This window comes from Schistocerca piceifrons, chromosome 10 (assembly GCF_021461385.2).
Source record: "Schistocerca piceifrons isolate TAMUIC-IGC-003096 chromosome 10, iqSchPice1.1, whole genome shotgun sequence".
In the NCBI taxonomy this organism is placed as follows: domain Eukaryota; kingdom Metazoa; phylum Arthropoda; class Insecta; order Orthoptera; family Acrididae; genus Schistocerca; species Schistocerca piceifrons.
Genome location: NC_060147.1, coordinates 8,641,244 through 8,661,705, shown reverse-complemented (window position 1 = coordinate 8,661,705; position 20,462 = coordinate 8,641,244). Strand labels below are relative to the sequence as shown.

Genomic DNA, 20,462 nt, shown 5'->3' with positions numbered 1-20,462 from the left:
AATGTTTTTACTTTTCAATTCAAAATTAGTGTTTCATTTTCACAACAACAAACAAACGCTCATTTCATACCGGTACACCTGGTACTCGAATATAAGTAAAACCCCGAGTAGTGTACCGATATCACCCCAGTGGACAGTAAACGTTTTGGCCTAAATACGTATTAACGATTGTAGAGTGTCTGAAATGTTCCTCACACAGTAGAAGAAATAACTGAGAACTGCAACTGTTCTGTGTACAGATTCCCATGCTGAAAATTATTAGTGTCTGCACTACAAATACTCCCAATTCTCGACACCTCGTACTCGTTTTACAGTTTGATGCCAAAGACGCTCTGAAAATACTCATCTGCTGTGGCTGCCTCGGCGACCGGAGTGACGACGCCAACGAAATTGTGGAGTGTGACGGTTGCGGCGTGACTGTTCACGAAGGTAATTTTTAATCAGTTCTCACGCATTCCACATTATGACTGTAGCTTACAAAATTTTATTTATGTTTAAGTGCTACAAATGGCTGCAGATAGATTGTTTTCCCAGATTGGTGAAGGTCTGAGGTAGAAAAAACAAAAATTTAAATTTTCTGTAGCTTTGTCACATATACTTTGATAACACTTCTACATCTTAAAAGTTGAATCTGACGTGAGTGTATTATGTGTCTGACCATGTGTAACACAAAACAGTAGTAAAGCCAGCCATATTGAGAATGACAAGATCCAGACAGATGCTAATATGGTAGAAGAAATGTAAATATTAGTTGTCTTCTCCACATCTGTCGTAATTAGTAAATCGTTGTGACTGTTTTTTCGACATCAGATTGTTTTTCAGACTTTAATCCCTAGCTTATTACATTGTAACCTATGTGAGGTCTGGAAATTTAAAAAAAAAATTGCGCGATTATTATTCATGCTATTTGTATTATTGTTGTAGCGGTTAATAAAAAAGAAAACGAGAAGAAAAGAAAAGATTGAAAATGTGGGAAGAAATGGTGAATAAAAAAGGGGGTTTTAAAATTGTTAATGACTGTGAAAATGGGAAACAATGAAATGCAAATCGGACTTAGTATTACAGAAAAGTTATTGGACTTCGTGATTCGGAAAAGCTATTCTTGGGGTGGTCCTTGTGGCGTTTCTGAGCAAAAGTCAAACCAATTTCCACTACAAAAATTATTGGAAAGAGAACAGAGAATAACAAAATGTGATTAACAGGGGGAAATGGCATAGATAAGAGTTCATCCTTTACCATGTTAACGTGTCTTCTATCGCGTGGCGTCCAGGTCTTGTTCTCCAAAAATCTCCTGCTTCATTTCTGCATGAAACGTCTTAGCTGCTCCGAAATTTCGAAATAAATTTCATTGTCCAGGAATTACTAATGAATACAAATCAAAACCGTCTTGATATCTGAGGGAACGAGTGTGGTGTGGCGAAATTCAAAGTCCCGCTAAATTGTCACTCTTCCAGTTTCTCCGGCAGATCACTCGTGTCTGCCACCGTACCGGCTCTTGTACATCTACATCTACATTTATATTCCGCAAGCCACCCAACAGTGTGTGGTGGAGGGCACTTTACTTGCCACTGTCATTACTTCCCTTTCCTGTTCGTCGCGTACGGTTCGCGGGAAGAACGATTGCCGGAAAGCCTCTGTATGCGCTCGAATCTCTCTAATTTTACATTCGTGATCTCCTCGGGAGGTATAAGTAGGGGGAAGCAATATATTCAATACCTCATCCAGAAACGCACCCTCTCGAAACCTGGACAGCAAGCTACACCGCAATGAAGAGCGCCTCTCTTGCAGAGTCTGCCACTTGAGTTTATTAAACATCTCCGTAACGCTATCACGCTTACCAAATAACCCTGTGACGAAACGCGCCGCTCTTCTTTGGATCTTCTCTATCTCCTCTGTCAACCCGATCCGGTACGGATCCCACACTGATGAGCAATAATCAAGTACAGGTCGAATGAGTGTTTTGTAAGCCACCTCCTTTGTTGATGGACTACATTCCACAGTATTGTCCCGAGCCAGCTGCTTGACACGTAGGGACTGCAGCGGTCGGGGACCGCGCCGTGGAGGTGTTGTAGTTCGTTCGGGAATCGATCTGCAATCCTCCGTGCACGTTCCGGCTACCCAGTGCCACTGTCGGACACCATTGTGGCTGGGATCCGAAACGGAGTAGGTTGCTGTGCGAGTCTTCCACTGCCCTATGGTGGGGCCGTCACCGGATGCCCCCATTTCCGTCGACGCAATCTGATGGTGGCCAGTGCAGAACTCCGGGTTGTGCTCGTCTGGTATCTCGAGTTACCTGCCATCGTAATTGCCGAAATGACCAAACTGAGACGATTAATCTGTCTCTTCTCATACATCGTCCAGTGTCCTGAGCTGAGGCAGTGCTCTGTCACTGGAGATTTATCTGGGCCTCCATTCCAAAGGTTGAGATCTACAGCAGTATATACACCATTACTCTGCAATTCTACATCTACATCCATACTCTGCAAGCCACCTGACGGTGTGTGGCGGAGGGTACCTTGAGTACCTCTATCGGTTCTCCCTTCTATGCCAGTCTCGTATTGTTCGTGGAGAAGAAGGATTGTCGGTATGCCTCTGTGTGGGCTCTAATCTCTCTGATTTTATCCTCACGGTCTCTTCGCGAGATATACGTAGGAGGGAGCAATACACTGCTTGACTCCTCGGTGAAGGTACGTTCTCGAAACTTCAACAAAAGCCCGTACCGAGCTACTGAGCGTCTCTCCTGCAGAGTCTTCCACTGGAGTTTATCTATCATCTCTGTAATGCTTTCGTGATTACTAAATGATCCTGTAACGAAGCGCGCTGCTCTCCATTGGATCTTCTCTATCTCTTCTATCAACCCTATCTGGTACGGATCCCACACTGCTGAGCAGTATTCAAGCAGTGGGCGAACAAGCGTATTGTAACCTACTTCCTTTGTTTTCAGATTGCATTTCCTTAGGGTTCTTCCAATGAATCTCAGTCTGGCATCTGCTTTACCAACGATCAACTTTATATGATCATTCCATTTTAAATCACTCCTAATGTGTACTCCCAGATAATTTATGGAAATTACTGCTTCCAGTTGCTGACCTGCTATACTTTAGCTAAATGATATGGGATCTATCTTTCTGTGTATTCGCAGCACATTACACTTGTCTACATTGAGATTCAATTGCCATTCCCTGCACCGTGCGTGAATTCGCTGCAGATCCTCCTGCAATTCAGTACAAATTTCCATTGTTACAACCTCTCGATACACCACAGCATCATCTGCAAAAAGCCTCACTGAACTTCCGATGTTATCCACAAGGTCATTTATGTATATTGTGAATAGCAATGGTCCTACGACACTCCCCTGCAGCACACCTGAAATCACTCTTTTGTTTGGAAGACTTCTCTCCATTGAGAATGATGTGCTGTGTTCTGTTATCTAGGAACTCTTCAATCCAATCACACAATTGATCTGATTGTCCATATGCTCTTACTTTGTTCATTAAACGACTGTGGGGAACTGTATCGAACGCCTTGCGTTTGTCAAGAAACACGGCATCTACCTGGGAACCCGTGTCTATGGCCCTCTGAGTCTCGTGGACGAATAGCGCGAGCTGGGTTTCACACGATCGTCTTTTTCGAAACCCGTGCTGATTCTTACAGAGTAGATTTCTAGTTTCCAGAAAAGTCATTATACTTGAACATAATATGTGTTCCAATTCACACTGAAGTGTTTGGCAGAAGGTGTGTGGGACTTCCTTCAGACTATTTCTCAACTCTTCCACTCTCAATTAGCACTCAGAGAAAATGGACATTTAAATATTTGTGTGCAAGTTCTCATTTCTCTCATTTTATCACTATGTAACAATATTATGAAAAGCATAGTTGCTACTCACCCTATTGTAGAGATGCTGAGGGGTAGATAAGCACAACAAAAAGACTGTCCGAAAATCAGCTTTCGGCCAATGAGGCTTTCGTCGGAGGCAGAAAGTACACACACACACTCTTGGAAATGCAACTCTCACACACGCGTGACTGCAGTCTCTTCCTGATGAGGCCTCAGCAGCCAGAGAAGATTGCAGTCATGTGTGTAAGTTGCCTTTGTGTGGTGTGTTTGGGGGGGGGGGGGGGGGGGGGGCGCGAGTGCACTCTACCTCTGACAAACGCATTGTTGGCTGAAAGTTCATCTCCTGACAGTCTTTTTGTCATTCCTACCTGTGACTCAGCATCTCCGCTAAATGGTGAGTAGCAACTATCCTTTTCATAATATTGTTATATTAAATCCTGGATTTTCCATTGTCGGATTTTATCACATTAGTCATTTCCCTCCCTTTAGGTGGGGCTCTACAAAATATTTTGGTATTTGGAGGAGCAAGTTTGTGATTGAAATATCGTGAAAAGATCTTCTCGAAGTGAAAAATCTCTTTATTTTAATGTTTTCCATTCTGACTCTGTCTTCTATTTTGTAATAATAGGAAACAAGCTGCCTAACTTTTATGTGGAAAGAATCCGATACTGTGCGGCAGTAGGTGGACGAGCGTAATACAGGCGGCCTTTGTTCTAGGATTGTTGCACCTTCCAAGTATTCTGCCAGGTGGTTCTAGTTTAAAGAATAGATTAGTACTTCTTCCATAGATCATGGTTACGACACTTCGTAATGATGTGGAACGTGTCAGATTAATAAAAGGTGTCTATACAAGATACTACATTACACAAAATATTTGTTGGGGTTGGGGAAATTATCCACTTACTATATCCAAAAATTCATCTAATGAGTAGAAGGAGCTGCCATTAAGAAATTCTTTTAAATGCTATATGGCTATCTGTCAGACTTTTGATGCTATTAGGTAAGTGACCAAAGACTTTTGTGGCAGCATAATTTACCGCCTTCTGAGCCAAAGTTAGATTTAAGCTTGAGTAGTGAAGATCATCCTTTCTCCCAGTGTTGTAGCCATGTACACTGCTATTACTTTTGAATTCGTTCGGATTGTTAATAACAAATTTCATAAGTGAATGTATATATTGTGAGGCTACAGTGAAGATTTCTAGCTCTTTAAATAAGTGTCTGCAGGATGATCTTGGATGAGCTCCAGCATTTATTCTGATTACACGCTCTTGTGCAATGAACACTCTTTTACTCAATGATGAGTTACCCCAGAATATGATGCCATACGAAAGCAGAGAATGAACGTAGGCATGGTAAGCTAATTGATGGAGATGTATATCGCCAAAATTTGCAATGACCCTAATAGCATAAGTAGCTGAACTCAAACGTTTCAGCAGATCTTCAGTGTTTTTTTTCCAGTTCAACCCCTCATCAATGCATACACATAGAAATTTGGAATATTCTACCTTAGCTACCGATTTCTGATCGAAGTCTATATTTATTAATGGTGTCATTCCATTCACTGTGTGGAACTGTATGTACTGTTTTTTGTCAAAGTTTAATGAGAGCCCGTTTGAAAAGAACCAGGTAATGATTTTTTGAAAAACATCGTTTACAATTTCACCAGTTAATTCGTGTCTGTCGGGTGTGATAGCTATACTTGCATCATTGGCAAAAAGTACCAGCTTTGCATCTTCGGGAATATAGAATGGAAAGTCATTAATATATTTTAAGAACGGCAGAGGACCCAAAACCGAGCCTTGTGGCACCCCATTCTTGATTGGTCCCCAGTTTGAGAAATCACCAGTTTTTTGCACATTATGTGAACTGCTTATTTCAGCTTTCTGCACTCTTCCAGTTAGGTATGATTTAAACCATTTGAGCACTGTCCCATTCATACCACAGTACCTGAGCTTATCTAGAAGTATTCCATGAGTTACACAATCAAAAGCCTTTGAGAGATCACAAAAAATCCCAAAAGGTGACTTCCAGTTACTCAGAGTATTTAATATTTAATTAGTGAAAGTATATATAGCATTTTCCGTTGAGAAACCTTCCTGGAAACCAAACTGACATTTTGTTAAATCTTTATTTTTACAAAGATGTGAAGCTACTCTACTATACATTCCTTTTTCAAGAATTTGGGATAAGGCAGTGAGAAGAGAGATTGGGCAGTAGTTGTTAACATCAGACGTATCCCCTTTTTTTATGCAGTGGTTTGACAATGGCTTACTTAATTCTATCTGGGAAAATGCCCTGCTTCATAGATCTATTACATATGTGGCTAAGAATCCCACTTATCTCTTGGGAACAAGCTTTTATTGTCCTGCTGGAAATGCCATCAATTCCATGTGAGCCTCTATTCTTGAGAGAGTTTATTATCTTCCTAATTTCAGAAGGAGAGGTGGGTGGAATTTCAATTGTATCAAATGGTGTGGGTAAGGCCTCTTCCATTAACTGCCTTGCTTCTTCTAATGAACATTTAGATCCTATTTTCTCCACAACATTTAAAAAATGATTATTCAAAATGTTTTCGACTTCCAGCTTGTTGTTTGTCAAGTTTCCATTCGCTTCGATGGTAATGCCGTCATCCTGTACTGTTGGTTGCCCTGTCTCCCATGTCATAATATTCCAAATTGTTTTGATTTTGTTATCAGAGGTATTAATCTCAGACATGATGCACATTCTTCTGAACTTTTTAATAACCTTTCTTAATGTAGCACAGTAGTTTTTATAATATTTGGCTGTTTTTGGGTCATTACTCTTTCTTGTTGTTAGATACAGTTCCCTTTTGTGGTTACAAGATATTTTTATCCCTCTAGTAATCCACGGCTTTTTGCATGGTTTCTTATAATTAGAAATAAGTTATATTTTAAATTAGCATCGGGTTCCTTGTACACCTCATCCCAGTCTAACTGCTGAAGATTTTCTCTGAAATTTCTAATTGTTGAGTCATTAACTGAACACACAACTTTGGAGGGTAGTTTTGAATTACTGAATGGAGCTATGTCATATACTGTAACTAGCTGAGCACCATGATCAGAAAGGCCATTCTCAACAGGACAAGAATTTATGTTATTAAACTTATCTTGGTCTATAAATGAACACACAACTTTGGAGGGTAGTTTTGAATTACTGAATGGAGCTATGTCATATACTGTAACTAGCTGAGCACCATGATCAGAAAGGCCATTCTCAACAGGACAAGAATTTATGTTATTAAACTTATCTTGGTCTATAAAAGTATTATCTATCAATGTGCTGCTGTCCTTTACTACCCGAGTAGGAAAATTAATGACAGATGTCAAACTGAAAGAACCGAGCACGACTTCCAGGTCATTCTTCCTATTACCCACTTTCAGTGAATCAACATTGAAGTCCCCACAAATAATAATTTGCTTTCCCCTATATGACAGATAGCACAACAAGGCATCCAAGTTTTCCAGGAATAAATGAAAGTTTCCTGAAGGGGACCTGTATGCTGTTACAATTATAAAAGAGCCCTCCTTCAGTTTAAGTTGACAGGCACATGATTCTATATGTTGCTCTAGACAAAACTATTTTGTATCTAAGCTTTTTACCCAGTGATAACTTTTGACATATGTTGCAACTCCTCCTCTCACCTTATTCTCTCTACTCAATGTGCAGCTAGTTTATAACCACTGATATTTACCTTTTCCACATCAAACACAATGTGATGCTCAGACAGGCGTAGTATATCTATTACATTATAAGCTTCAATGTCATCTAAACAAACAAGGAGCTCATCTACTTGATTCTTCAATCCCGGAATATTTTGGTGAAAAATGGTAACATTATTTTTTACTTTACTTTTGTGAGAATCTACATTTTTCTTTAATCCACCAATATTTTGGTTAAATATGGTAACATTATTATTTACTTTCCTGTTGTGAGAATCTTGTGAGTTTTGGACCTCTTTAGCAGCTGCCTGCCTGAACTTCTCATTGGACACTGATATTAGCCTAAAAAAGAGAAGCATCCAGGAGTACTAGTGTCTGCCCTTAATGGATTTCACTAACAACCCTGTCAGTTTACCCTTCCCTTTCCTATTGAGGTGTAGGCCATGCCTTGTGAAATCCCCCCTATCAATAACCCTGACAGGAACTAATCCAGTGTCTGACAGAGTGGCCTCCCTATGCAACTGATCCAACTCCATATTTACCCTCCTGAGAGAGGGGTTCAACTGGGGCTGATCATGCCGCACAAAAGCAGGCACCAGCCCAACATTGGTATGGGTCGTTGCAGAGGCTTTTTTCACCAAGTCACACTCAATATTGTTGCTCTGATCCCTATCAATACTGTTTCCCACTCCACCCACTATCATCACATGATCCTGCTTTGAGAAACCCTTGCACAAGGAACCTGTATCCTCTACCACCTGGCTAAGACGTGCACTTGGCTTGAAAAAGTTTGTGACCTGGTACCTGTCACCTAATTTTTCCTGCAAAATCTGGCCCACACCTCTTCCAGGGCTGCTACCTACCAACAGAACTTTCCTTTTATTTTCTACTTTTTTTGAAACAGTTGGTTTCCTAGTCAGATTCTGTTACATCTTAACTACATCTTCTTCCACTGGGGCCTCTTCCTTACTTAACTGTGGTAGCAAGGCAAATCTATTGGTTGTGCCAATTGGGAAACTGTCAGACACTGTCCTCTTTCTGTGGCCCCTGTTCCCAGCTTCCACTTCCCACCGCTGTTTGCCCTCCTCCCCTCTTAACCTCTTCAGTTCCTCCCTAATTAGCCTGAAGGGCTCTAATTTTCTCCTCCTGTTTAGCTATAATCCTATCTCTTGAGCAAACCCTGCAAAAGAATGGAATAGTCTCATTTGCTTCCCCAATTCCCACACCGCTACAATGTCCCCAATGAAACCACATGTCACAACTACTGCACAAAACCCCTGAACTAACTTTCCTACTGCAGCTCACACTCTTAGTATCCATGGTAGTTTACAAATTAGCTAAGAGATTTACTAAGTGATAATGATAATATATTAAATACAGATGCAAAAGGACACTAAATATGTTTAGGAAACTAATATGTAAGTAAACTATTACCAAATGCATTTAAATTTGTGGTATAATGCTAAATATGCACGATCAAAAATTAGGCCTAAACAGCCGAATGTAACCAAAACGAACTTTTTGCAATTACTGGAAGAATACTCAAATAAAAGAAAAACCTTTAATGGCGAGCTTGAAGAGCACACTAATTAAAGTATTTAATTAGTTAATCTATACCAAATGCACTTAAGATTGCGGTAAAACACTAAATATGCACACTCGGAAAGTAAGGCAAAGCTGCGAAATATAAACAAAACAAACTTTTCGCGATTACTGGAACAGTACGCAAATAAAAGAAAAAAACCTTTAATGGCGAGCTTGAAAAGCACTCTAATGAATGTATTTAATCAGTTAAACTACAGTAAATGCACTTGCAATTGTGGTATACTGCTAAATATGCACACTCGAAAAATTAGGCCTAAGCAGCCGTAGTAAACAAACGAACTTTTCGCGATTACTAGAACACTATGAAAATAAAAGAAAAACTTTTAATGGTGAGCTTGAAGAGCACACTAAAGAACGTATTTAACTAGTTAAAAGTGTTCAACTACAATTAATTACAACCTAAATTACTTATCTTTCACAAGAGCTCTGTCTCCGTACATGGGGCCTTGTGCAGGGCTGCCAACCTCGTTTAAATTGCTTGTAATCATATAACTTGATCCCCTAGTATTTTTCTGACTCATAAACATTCAAATGTGTGTAATTTATTGTGTAACTGAAAATTTAATGCATTTTTTTAATAGTCATGTCAAGGATCTCACAGTTTTTGTTGCTTACTGTCAATTGTCACTTTTCACCCTGTGTGAATGTCTTATATAGCTAATTTTACAGTTGATTTTGATCTCCTGATGACTTTACTAGACCTTAAATGGCAGTCTCATGTGCAGACAATCTAAAAGAGGTGTTGGATTGTCTCTAAAATCATTTATACAGATTAAGAAAAGCAGAGGTTCTGTAACATTTGACGCAGTACTGAAAATATTACTCCCATTCCTCTAGATGACTTCTCGTTGATTACTACAAACTGTGATCTTTGACAGGAGTTCACAAACCCATTCTCACAGCCGAGATTGGCATCCAAAGATGCAGCAGTGTCACAGGCAGCCAAAAGGTGTATTTCGTGTTACATCCATTCAAGATTTTGCTGATTTTTGGCAAACTGTCACCAAAAACAGCAAGAACACTGCAATAGTGGGTCCCTCAGTTTTTTTATTTTGTTCCCTCATCTGGACTCCCTTTAGCTGGAAATAGCGATGCATTTGTTTTTTGCGATTGACAGTTCTGCCAGAAAGCTGTACCCAGATATCATAGCTCACCCGCTACGCTGTCGGGATCGGAAATGCCACATACTCCGTGTACAGGAGTGTGTGACGGAGCACGACACCGCGCACGACAGCGACTGCTCAAATATAAATACACCTACAGTCGACTATTTCGTGCGCTAGTGACGGGCAGTCGTCTCAGGAGAAATACTGCAGAATTTACACGACGCAATTCGACGAGCCATAGATTCACACATTGTCATCGCGACTGCAGTAACTCTCCACGTGTTGCAGGCTGCTACGGAGTGTCAGATGCGGCGAGCGTCTCCAGTACAGTGTCGTCCTGCTCGACGGAGCCCTGGTTCTGCGAGGCGTGCCGCGCCGGCGTCGTCGACCCCATCTGCGAGCTGTGCCCCAACTCAGGTTAGTGGCTAAGTACTGTCAATCTCTTTAAGCTCTGTTTCTACAAACAACACTGACATATTTTACAATCACCTTATGGTGTACTAAATTCTGAAAAGTAGGTGAGTGTGTGTGCTGCATACGATTGTGATGTGAAGCACAATGTGTAAAATTCTGTAGGGGTCAGCCAGATAGCGCATTAAAATGGAGGTGATGCGCAGATGAGCTGATCGTGAAGCTCGGTTCGGTGCATTCTGCCTTCAGAAATTTCGCCCACTGTGCCGACCCGAAGATGAGAGTGTCGGTTTATCTCTCCCTGTCGTCTTGTGGCATTATCTTCTAGACAGAGCACCTAAAGTAAATAAAGTGTCTGTTCAGCAGACGCGAGGAGCGATAAAGAAGTGCAATATACTTGGTTGTGACACGAGACACAGAAATAATTTTGTTGTCAGCTTTGCCACGTTGTCTGGAGTTTAGAATGGGCTTATGTACTGTGGTAGTAAGATAATCAGTATGCTCCCATCTAACACAGAGAAAGAAATTGGGAATCACTATGAAGTACAGGCATACCTCTTTCACCACTCTTTCTACAAATTACCTAAATATCTGGTAGCTACATTGCAGATAGCAGTGTTTATTGTAAAGTTGTATAATGCCTATGAATTGGACTATATGTATAGAGGTGAAAATTATTTTATTTAAAAATAGGTTTGCAATAAAGTAAATATTAAGCTACTAATAACATATAAACAGTAACTATGTAGTAGATCGGAGGAGGCAGCAGTTTATCTACATCTACATCATACTCTACAAGCAACCCAATAATGTGTGCCAGAGGTACTTTTGGCACCACTAACAAATCCCCTCCCCTCATCCCCCCCCCCCCCCCCCCCCAATTCATTTTCCACTCACGAATGGCGTGCCACAAGAACGATTGTTGATGAAGCTCTGTATTGCCTCTAAATTCTCAAATTTTCTTATTGTTGTCATTTCGGAAAGCACTTACACAAAATTGCAATAGTAAACTTCTGTGTGATGCACAAAGCCTCTCGTGTATCATTTGTACCATCTGACACTGGAGTTTATCAATCAGTCGTGCGACACTCTCACGCCAACTAAACGACCGTGTGACGAAAAGCACTGCTTCTTATTGGATCTTCTCTATCTCTTTTATAAGTCCTGCTTGGTAGGGGTCTCAGATTGTAAACAAGAATCTATCAGGATAGGGCTTTGTAAGTCTCTTCCTTAATGTATTGTATTTCCTTAAGATGGTTCCTATGAATCTCAGTTTTGCATCTTCTTTTCGTGCTGTTTGTTTCGTGTGGACAGTCCAGTTAAAGCCTCTCTGTATAGTTACTCGGAGATGTTTTACAGTAGACACTCTCTCCGGCAATTTTTCATCAATAGTGTAGTTGTACAGTAGTGGATTTATTTGTCTATGATTGCTCAATATGTTACATTTAGCTTTGTTTTTGGAGACAATACACCTTGACCAAAATACAGTCTTCTTCTTTTTCTTCCATTTCTACCCCTGCCTCCCACCCCCCACCGTACCCCCCAACCACTCCGCCCTCTGACATGTTTCGCTAAAATTTCAGTACCGTCAGTGAGTTTTTTGCTGTCTTCTATACAACACAAAAAATGCATTTTATTACTGGTACACACACACATTTGAGTTTTTAAAGACAGTATTTACATACTTGAAAAGCAGACAATTTTTTTGTGTATGTACCTTGTCGCCACATGCTGTGGATTTCCTGGCGTTTATGCAATTTAATACACTTGGTTTGTTTCACAGTTTGTCATCTGCAACCATGTAGAACTTAATGCAGAACAGTTATTTACTTCGAAAGTTTACAACAGTGCATGTTATGGTTATCCTTACCATTAGATTAGATTAGATTTACTTTCATTCCAATTGATCCATAGTGAGGATGTAGAACATGTCAGAAAAGCGATAATACTTGACAAATATTTACAACTCAAACAAATTTCAATTTCATGTGGAGGATTTTGTGTGTGTGTGTGTGTGTGTGTGTGTGTGTGTGTGTGTGTGTGTGTGTGTGTGTGTGTGTGTGTGTGTGTGTGTGTGACACATGGACAGAAGAGTTTCAACCTCAAGATGATTACGTTACATTTATTGACATTTAGGGTCAACTGTTAAAGCATTAATTCTGCAGAATAGTGCCGTCCTCTGGTGTTGCCACTTTCACATAGATAACCACATCATCTGCAAACACTGTTAAAGAGTTTCCGATACTTTCTGCTATATGAGTCATACACATTGTAAATAATAACCAGAGAGACAAGTCTTCCGAAGTATCTGGAATTATCAGTCAATTACATTTAAGGAAAGACAAACCTACGTTTCTAGCATTTCTAGACTTAGAGAAAGCTTTTGACAATGTTGACTGGAATACACGCTTTCAAATTCTAAGGGTGGCAGGGGTAAAATACAGGGAGGGAAAGGCTATTTACAATTTGTACAGAAACCAGATGGCAGTTATAAGAATCGAGGGGTATGAAAGGGAAGCAGTGGTTGGGAAGGGAGTGCGACATAGTTGTAGCCTCTCCCTGATGTTATTCAATCTGTATATTGAGCAAGCAGTAAAGGAAACAAAAGAAAAGTTCGGAGTAGGTATTAAAATCCATGGAGAAGAAATAAAAACTTTGAGATTCGCTGATGACATTGTAATTCTGTCAGAGACAGCAAAGGACTTGGAAGAGCAGTTGAACGGAATGGACAGTGTCTTGAAAGGAGGATATAGGATGAACATCAACAAAAGCAAAACGAGAATAATGGAATGTAGTCGAATTAAATCGGGTGATGCAGAGGGAATTAGATTAGGAAATGAGAGACTTAAAGTAGTAAAGGAGTTTTGCTATTTGGGGAGCAAAATAACTGATGATGGTCGAAGTAGAGAGGATATAAAATGTAGACTGGCAATGGCAAGGAAAGCGTTTCTTAAGAAGAGAAATTTGTTAACATCGAGTATAGATTTAAATGTTAGGAAGTCATTTCTGAAAGTATTTGTATGGAGTGTAGCCATGTATGGAAGTGAAACATGGACGGTAAATAGTTTGGACAAGAAGAGAATAGAAGCTTTCAAAATGTGGTGCTACAGAAGAATGCTGAAGATTAGATGGGTACATCACATAACTAATGAGGAGGTATTGAATAGAATTGGGGAGAAGAGGAGTTTGTGGCACAACTTGACAAGAAGAAGGGATCGGTTGGTAGGACATATTCTGAGGCATCGAGGGATCACCAATTTAGTATTGGAGGGCAGCGTGGAGGGTAAAAATCGTAGAGGGAGACCAAGAGATGAATATGCTAAGCAAATTCAGAAGGATGTAGGTTGCAGTAAGTACTGTGAGATGAAGGAGCTTGCACAGGATAGAATAGCATGGAGACCTGTATCAAACCAGTCTCTGGACTGAAGACAACAAAGGAGTTTGTTAACAACAAACAAACATTTTTTCTTGAAAAATCAGGAAAAATCTGAGGGAATTTCAGGAATTTCATAAAAACTCAGGGAATTTTGTGTTTTTAACCTAGCAGTGAGCCAGCAAAACCGTTACGTGCTAATTTAAGTAGAAAACTTACGACCTTCACTTGTATTTGTCTTCATAATATCAACATACTGCTTTGGACCTTCTGCATCAGTTGAGCATGTCCACTAGCTAGGTGGAGCTGGTGTTCTGCAATAACAAATTCTCTTATTGCTGTGCACTATAGTTTGGTAGAGAGCAGTATAGTTAAAAACCACCAAAAAGGCCTTCTACTGTCATGGGATACCTTCTACATCCGACAGCACGGGATGTGTGTGTGTGTGTGTGTGTGTGTGTGTGTGTGTTGCGGGCTGGTAGGGGGCGGATAGAGAGAGAGAGAGAGAGAGAGAGAGTGAGAGAGAGAGAGAGAGAGAGACGTTCTTAAAATGTTGACTGCATGTGCTAGTTTAGAGCTCCACTCTCCACAAAAGTTTGTGCGCTTGTGAATTAAGAACCTCAGGGTGAAAATCCTTAAATCATTTTATGTGGAGTTGTAGCACTAACATGAAGAAACTGTGGATATTTTTATGTGGCAAGTGTGCTTTTCACTTTACTAATATGAGGAAGAAGCTCAGTGTTTTTATAAGAGTAACTAAAGACCTGAGATGGGTAGCAGAGCTCATGGGGATTACTGAAGTCAATGAGTTTTCACTACATCACTAAAAAGTTTCAAGTGTTACCTTAGGGAAAAAAAGGGTACAGTAGTTTACCGTAATATGTTAGATGAATAGCTGATGCCAGATGTCTCAACTACACACAGGGTCGGGGTACTTCAGACTCTGAAAATACGTGCACAATGTTATCGGGTATTCTACCGTTCACAACGTAAATATTATGTGTCAGTCACTGGGAACTCCTCGATTGACCCAGGAGTAAAATTTTTCTCACCTCTTCTCACAAACGAGTCAGCTCAGGATATCGGAGTCAGAAAAACCTCCGAGGTGCAGACAGCGGAAGGAGCGGACGCAGTCTCCTCTGTAGTGACCGCATCGCTTCACCATTTAGCGCCTCGTGGAAGTTTCGGACCGTCCACAGGGTGTATACGACCCAGGACAACTGGGAGATTTGGGAAAAACCTGGGAATTTTTTCATCCAGGAAAAACCCGGGAATTGTGTAGAATCCCGGGAATTATTTAGAATTCCAGGAATTTTTCATTGTTTTAGTTTTCAGTTAAATTTTTGTGATTTTGACCGGTAAGAACCAATACTCTAACAAAGGATATTACCGTATCCCGCTATTGCAGAATAATACTGCAGCAACAAAACATGAATGAGAGGAGGGGGGGGGAACGAGATTAAAAGTTAAGTTGCAAAGGAAATGCGCCGTATACAACAGCAAAACACAGTGCTCATACAAGCGTCTGCCAACAGCACAGTGTGTCAAAGGCTTTAGGAAGACTATGCTTCATAACGACAAATTGCCTCCGATGATCGTGACATGACAACTGTTTAAATTAGATTCGTTTGAGCAGTTGTGGGCGGGCTCTTGCGCATGCGCAGTTGAGTTGCGTAAACCTTCTTTCGCTTCTGGTTACAGAGGTATGGCTGGATGCCACTACTTAATATTGCCCCGGTTCGGAAATATAGTAAATCTGGCACTGATGCCCAGAGCAGTCCGAGTTGTGGTGGGGAGATGGGTCGTCTCCACGTGACCTGTGTTTACGTTCAGTGATTTGGTTGCTTCCTCTTCGTTTATTGCTCTAACATTAAATGATAACAAATGGATTTTTGCGGCTGGAAGTTATCAAATGAATTAAAATACGTTCGCATAATTACGGAAGGCTAAAATATGGTACTTGTTTTAGATTTTATTTGCTCCTTCCTCACAGTCAAGCATTAATTGCCTTGCAGAACAATGAAGTTATTTTTGTCGGTTTAGTAAAGAGATCTGGCTTTCATTTATCTTTTCTGCTTTATTTGAAACGAAGTGTTTAATTTCACACTATTCGCTAGTTTCAACTGTTCGCTGCATTTCAAGTGCACGTATGGCATTGTGCTGTAATAAAGAACCAAACATGAGATAATACAGTACTGGTACTCCAAGAAAATTTACATGCAAATCTGGACGTATGAAAGTGCATTCAAGCCGAATTATGCATTTTAGTATGGGTCACGAAATTTCGATGCTCTTGAAGTATTCTCTGATATATTATTTCTTTTATGACATAATGTAAGATCTTTTAATGTTTTACACGTACGAACATATGGGCTTCCTGCATCATTATAGCTGCGCAAGCGCGGTGACGCCTATTATCTGGCACTCTCTTCCAACTGTTGAAACGGAACTATTTCTAGCAGGTCGCAGGAAAATATTGCGGATGGTGGTTTGAAAAGCGTTACATTCAAACCACATTTCCTTTTAAGCAAAATGAACTACGTGCGAGAATGTACGACGAATTTCTTAAATCACAAAGCGTTTGACTCTCATTTAAAAACTCTTTGAGGACGACCATTTAGAAGAATTTCGAGCCCAGAAGATCAGTCATTTACGTTGTTATTAAAAATTTTACTAGCACATTTGTGTGATGTATCTTAAAGTGTAACATGCGCAAAAAAGATCAACATTATATGTGGAAGCTTAGCTTCTCTTCCAGCTTATTAATCTTCGAGACCAATATTATACGTGAATGCTATGTATATTAATTTAAACCATTAACTTTTCTTATTTGTGTGTTCGCGCTACTTGATCTTGCTATTGGGTGACTACATCACGTGCCCTATTCTGTCGTCAGCTGGCGAGATCACGTGACGTGAGCTGTGACTGGCTTACAAAAGCGGATCGCAATCTCGATTTCAGTGCTTCGGAAAGTGACGTGCGGTATTTGGTGGAATTCAAATTTATACCTGCGTACATGTTGCTGCACATCAAAGGTCTTTCAAAACGTGTTTTCCCCCTGAGTTTCGTTTTCTTAAGTGCCGGGAAATTCTACGTCGGTATATAAAACCATAAACATTCAAAGTGCAACGGATTTTTTACATGCGTGCATGCGATGCACCAATTGCGACGGATTATACGTTGCTGCTGTAATGCAATTTCTTTTATAATTTTTGTTCACCTACCTCTTTACAGCTGTAGACCTTCGCACGTAAACTCCTGACTGCAGCTACCTATGAGATCACAGAAAAGCAGTGTTGAGGAAACTGTAACCTCATAGCTACACGCCGGAGGCCACTATAAGTAAAATTTGCTGAAAATTTTCTATGTACTTTAAAGAAATGATTCGGAAAGGGGATGTGACTTGTACTTTAAACATGAAGTTCAAATCTAAACCTTCAATAGATCTTTATTGCCGTTAAGCAAGATCATCAGCCCACATTTACGAAAATTACTAAAGTTTCTGCTCACAGTTATCACCATACCTTAAACAGCCAGAACTTTTACCTTCCCAAATTCCGAAACCAATTACTTGTAACACAGTCAATGATCGGCCAATTACTTCTGCACACGATATTCAGTGGTTGTCTTTAGTTAAAGTTTATGCTCACCATAAAATACTCAGTAAGAATATACTCAGTACCGCCACGCTATATAATTCAAAGTTCACTTGCGATTTTTGTCGGAACGAATTATCACAACACTCTAAATTTTTCATAAACAGTTTCTGGTCACTACCAGATACCATTAACACTGGACCATAACGCGGAAGTCATCTCAAGACTTCATCTTACACATGATGTGAAAAGTCACATCCAGCATAACTGCCCCCAATCAAAGCTAGCTCGCGACTCAAAACTATATCTCCTCGCTAGGCGGCCAACCGTCTCGCTTCTCATTGGCTGTCAGCACTTACGACCAATGAGAACTCACTTCCAGTTCGCGGCTCGCGCCAAAATCTAGCAAGCACCAACCACTTCTCTAGGCTCATTGACGTCATCAAATTAAGTAACACAAAACTCTCTAATTAAATAAACAAAACAAAATGAACTATAAGCTTTACTCTACATCTGGAAATTTATTATGTAGTCGCGAATGTCCTGGCTGTCTTATACATAAGCATACATACTTGGACATCCGACATTCACTAGTAGGGGAACCACTAGTGGATTCGCTCCCACGTTACAGAGATGGAACGCTTGCCAGTTCCTGTAGAGAATTACATGAATGATTTTTAATAATGCCGAACGTCCCACATACACTCACGCACGAATTCTCATTCACACGCACCCTAACACACAATACACATATTTACTTAGAATTCTTGAAATTATTATTATAGAAAAGTCACAGAGGTTTTCTGAAACTAAAAACTTTCCAAATTTATATATGAACACTGAAAGTGTTATCAGATCATCGTACATAGTCACTGAAGGTGAACTATTACATCACTGTATTTCTTTAGTTCTGGAATGTCGGAAAATTATGTTTTTTTTTTTATGGAATTTTTCTAACTTCCAAAATACAACTATTTTTGGTCTCAGACTTTGACATATTGTTTGTTTTCACAACAGAAGGATGTACATCAAATATGACGTTCCTCAGGTTATTCCTTTATTAGTTATTAATATTTTTAGTTTCGTATAATGCAAGTTGCCTGCCAGCGCTACTCTACTGCTTTCACACGCGCAGCTGCAACAGATGGTCGTGACGTCAGTCTGCAGGACACAACTCGTCCGTTACTGACCGTATAATACTCTACGGCTTACATTGCAGCCCACATACATTCTGAAGTAAAGCTTTTAATAGACAAATGGGCGATCGCGCACTAGTTGCGACGCCACAAAAGGATTGACGGGTTTTACAGTGCCGGGGAAGAGTATACTGTCAATTAACATGGAAGAAGTGTATTTTCACCTGGGAGAAAGTGTATTTTTAGCCAGGAAATCTGGGAATTTTTTTTCCTCGTTGACGTATACACCCCGGTACAGTTGTCGTTTATGCGCCCGTTTTGCAGGTGGCATCTTCAAAGAGACGGACGTCGGGAAGTGGGTGCACCTGGTGTGCGCCCTGTACGTGCCCGGGGTCGCGTTCGGCGAGGTGGACCGGCTGTCGAGTGTGACGCTGTTCGAGATGCCGTACAGCAAGTGGGGTGCTCGGGCCTGCTGCCTGTGCGAGGACGACCGCTTCGCCCGCACAGGCGTCTGCATCGGTTGCGATGCTGGCATGTGCCGCCAGTACTTCCACGTCACCTGGTGAGCCGCCGCGAAATGCTCGTCAGTGGCATCTCGATAAACCTTATAAATTTGTTTGAAAGAGTGGCCAATTTTGTCAAACTACGTAATTTCTAGTCGGCACTATTCTTCTAGCATATGGGTTGTGTGAAAATTGCAGCCAGTCACTAAATGTCTTTTCTTTAAAAACATAGATTTTTATTGTCCCGCGGAATAGCTTTCGCTGTTTTATTTTCAGGTGACTGTATACCTTGTAAAGCCAGTAACTGATAATGTGGGGACATCGTATAGCACTGTTGTGGCTGGAAAGCTGGCCAGTGGACAGTACATGGTTTTAAAAAAAAGTTTACCCACAGTGACCGCCTGCAACATCTGGAATAGATGAGATAATGGCTACAGAAGTGAAAAACTTAAGAAGGTACTGAGCACACAGATGCGACAATAACTGCAAAGGAGAGAAAAAAATGAAACAGAAGACAGGACTGGATTCTTGCCGTACATCTGAGCAACTTCTGCGAGAATCGACTGAGCTATTTCTCTGAAAGTTATCGAACCAGTATTTCGACCACCTGCAAAAGTAAGGAACCTTACGGGCAGCGTGAAAGATAATCTCGGACTTCGTAAATATGGGGTCTCCTGCATTCCTCGTGAATGTGGGAAATCTTACAGCAGAGAAATATAGTGCCGTGTTCTAACAACCCTACCACAACAAAGACCAAAAATTAATTATGATTTGTGGTGTTGCTCACACTGCTAAATACTACATTTTCTGGCAACAAATAATTTGTTATGTGGCAGGTGTCATTAGAGCACATTTAATAAAGTCATTTCATGTAATAATGAATAAACTAGGCACTCATCTTTTCGTGTTTCCCACACTGGTCTCGTTGTAAAATCATGGCTCAATCGTCGAAAATCTAGGTGGTGATGATTCCAAGCTCGGATGCAAAGAGGCCTAGGTTTTATTATGCGATATTCAAAAGTTTAATAGATGTGTTTCACAAACCGTTCTTGAAGATTAAACTTTTGCAAGTTAGCACAATGGCGATGTAAAAAGTAATCAGCACCCCGAATTTAAGTTACACTTCCTTTTTATTGCTTTTGTTGCAATATCGCGTAACACACAAAAAGTCACTTCACAATACAAAACATACTTGAAAACATCTTCCTCACTGT

The 20,462-nt window shown here is 40.4% G+C and overlaps 1 protein-coding gene across 2 annotated transcripts in view; it reads left to right on the top strand.

Annotated features, from left to right (window-relative positions):
- The window catches only part of LOC124718906 (PHD finger protein 14), a 173,349-nt gene that overhangs the window by 35,904 nt on the left and 116,983 nt on the right, over positions 1-20,462 (top strand). For both annotated transcript variants that reach the window (XM_047244553.1, XM_047244554.1), the window contains exons 4-6: positions 315-429; positions 10,518-10,646; positions 19,070-19,307. In XM_047244553.1, the coding sequence (XP_047100509.1) occupies positions 315-429; positions 10,518-10,646; positions 19,070-19,307 (482 nt within the window). The remainder of the gene's footprint in view (positions 1-314; positions 430-10,517; positions 10,647-19,069; positions 19,308-20,462) is intronic.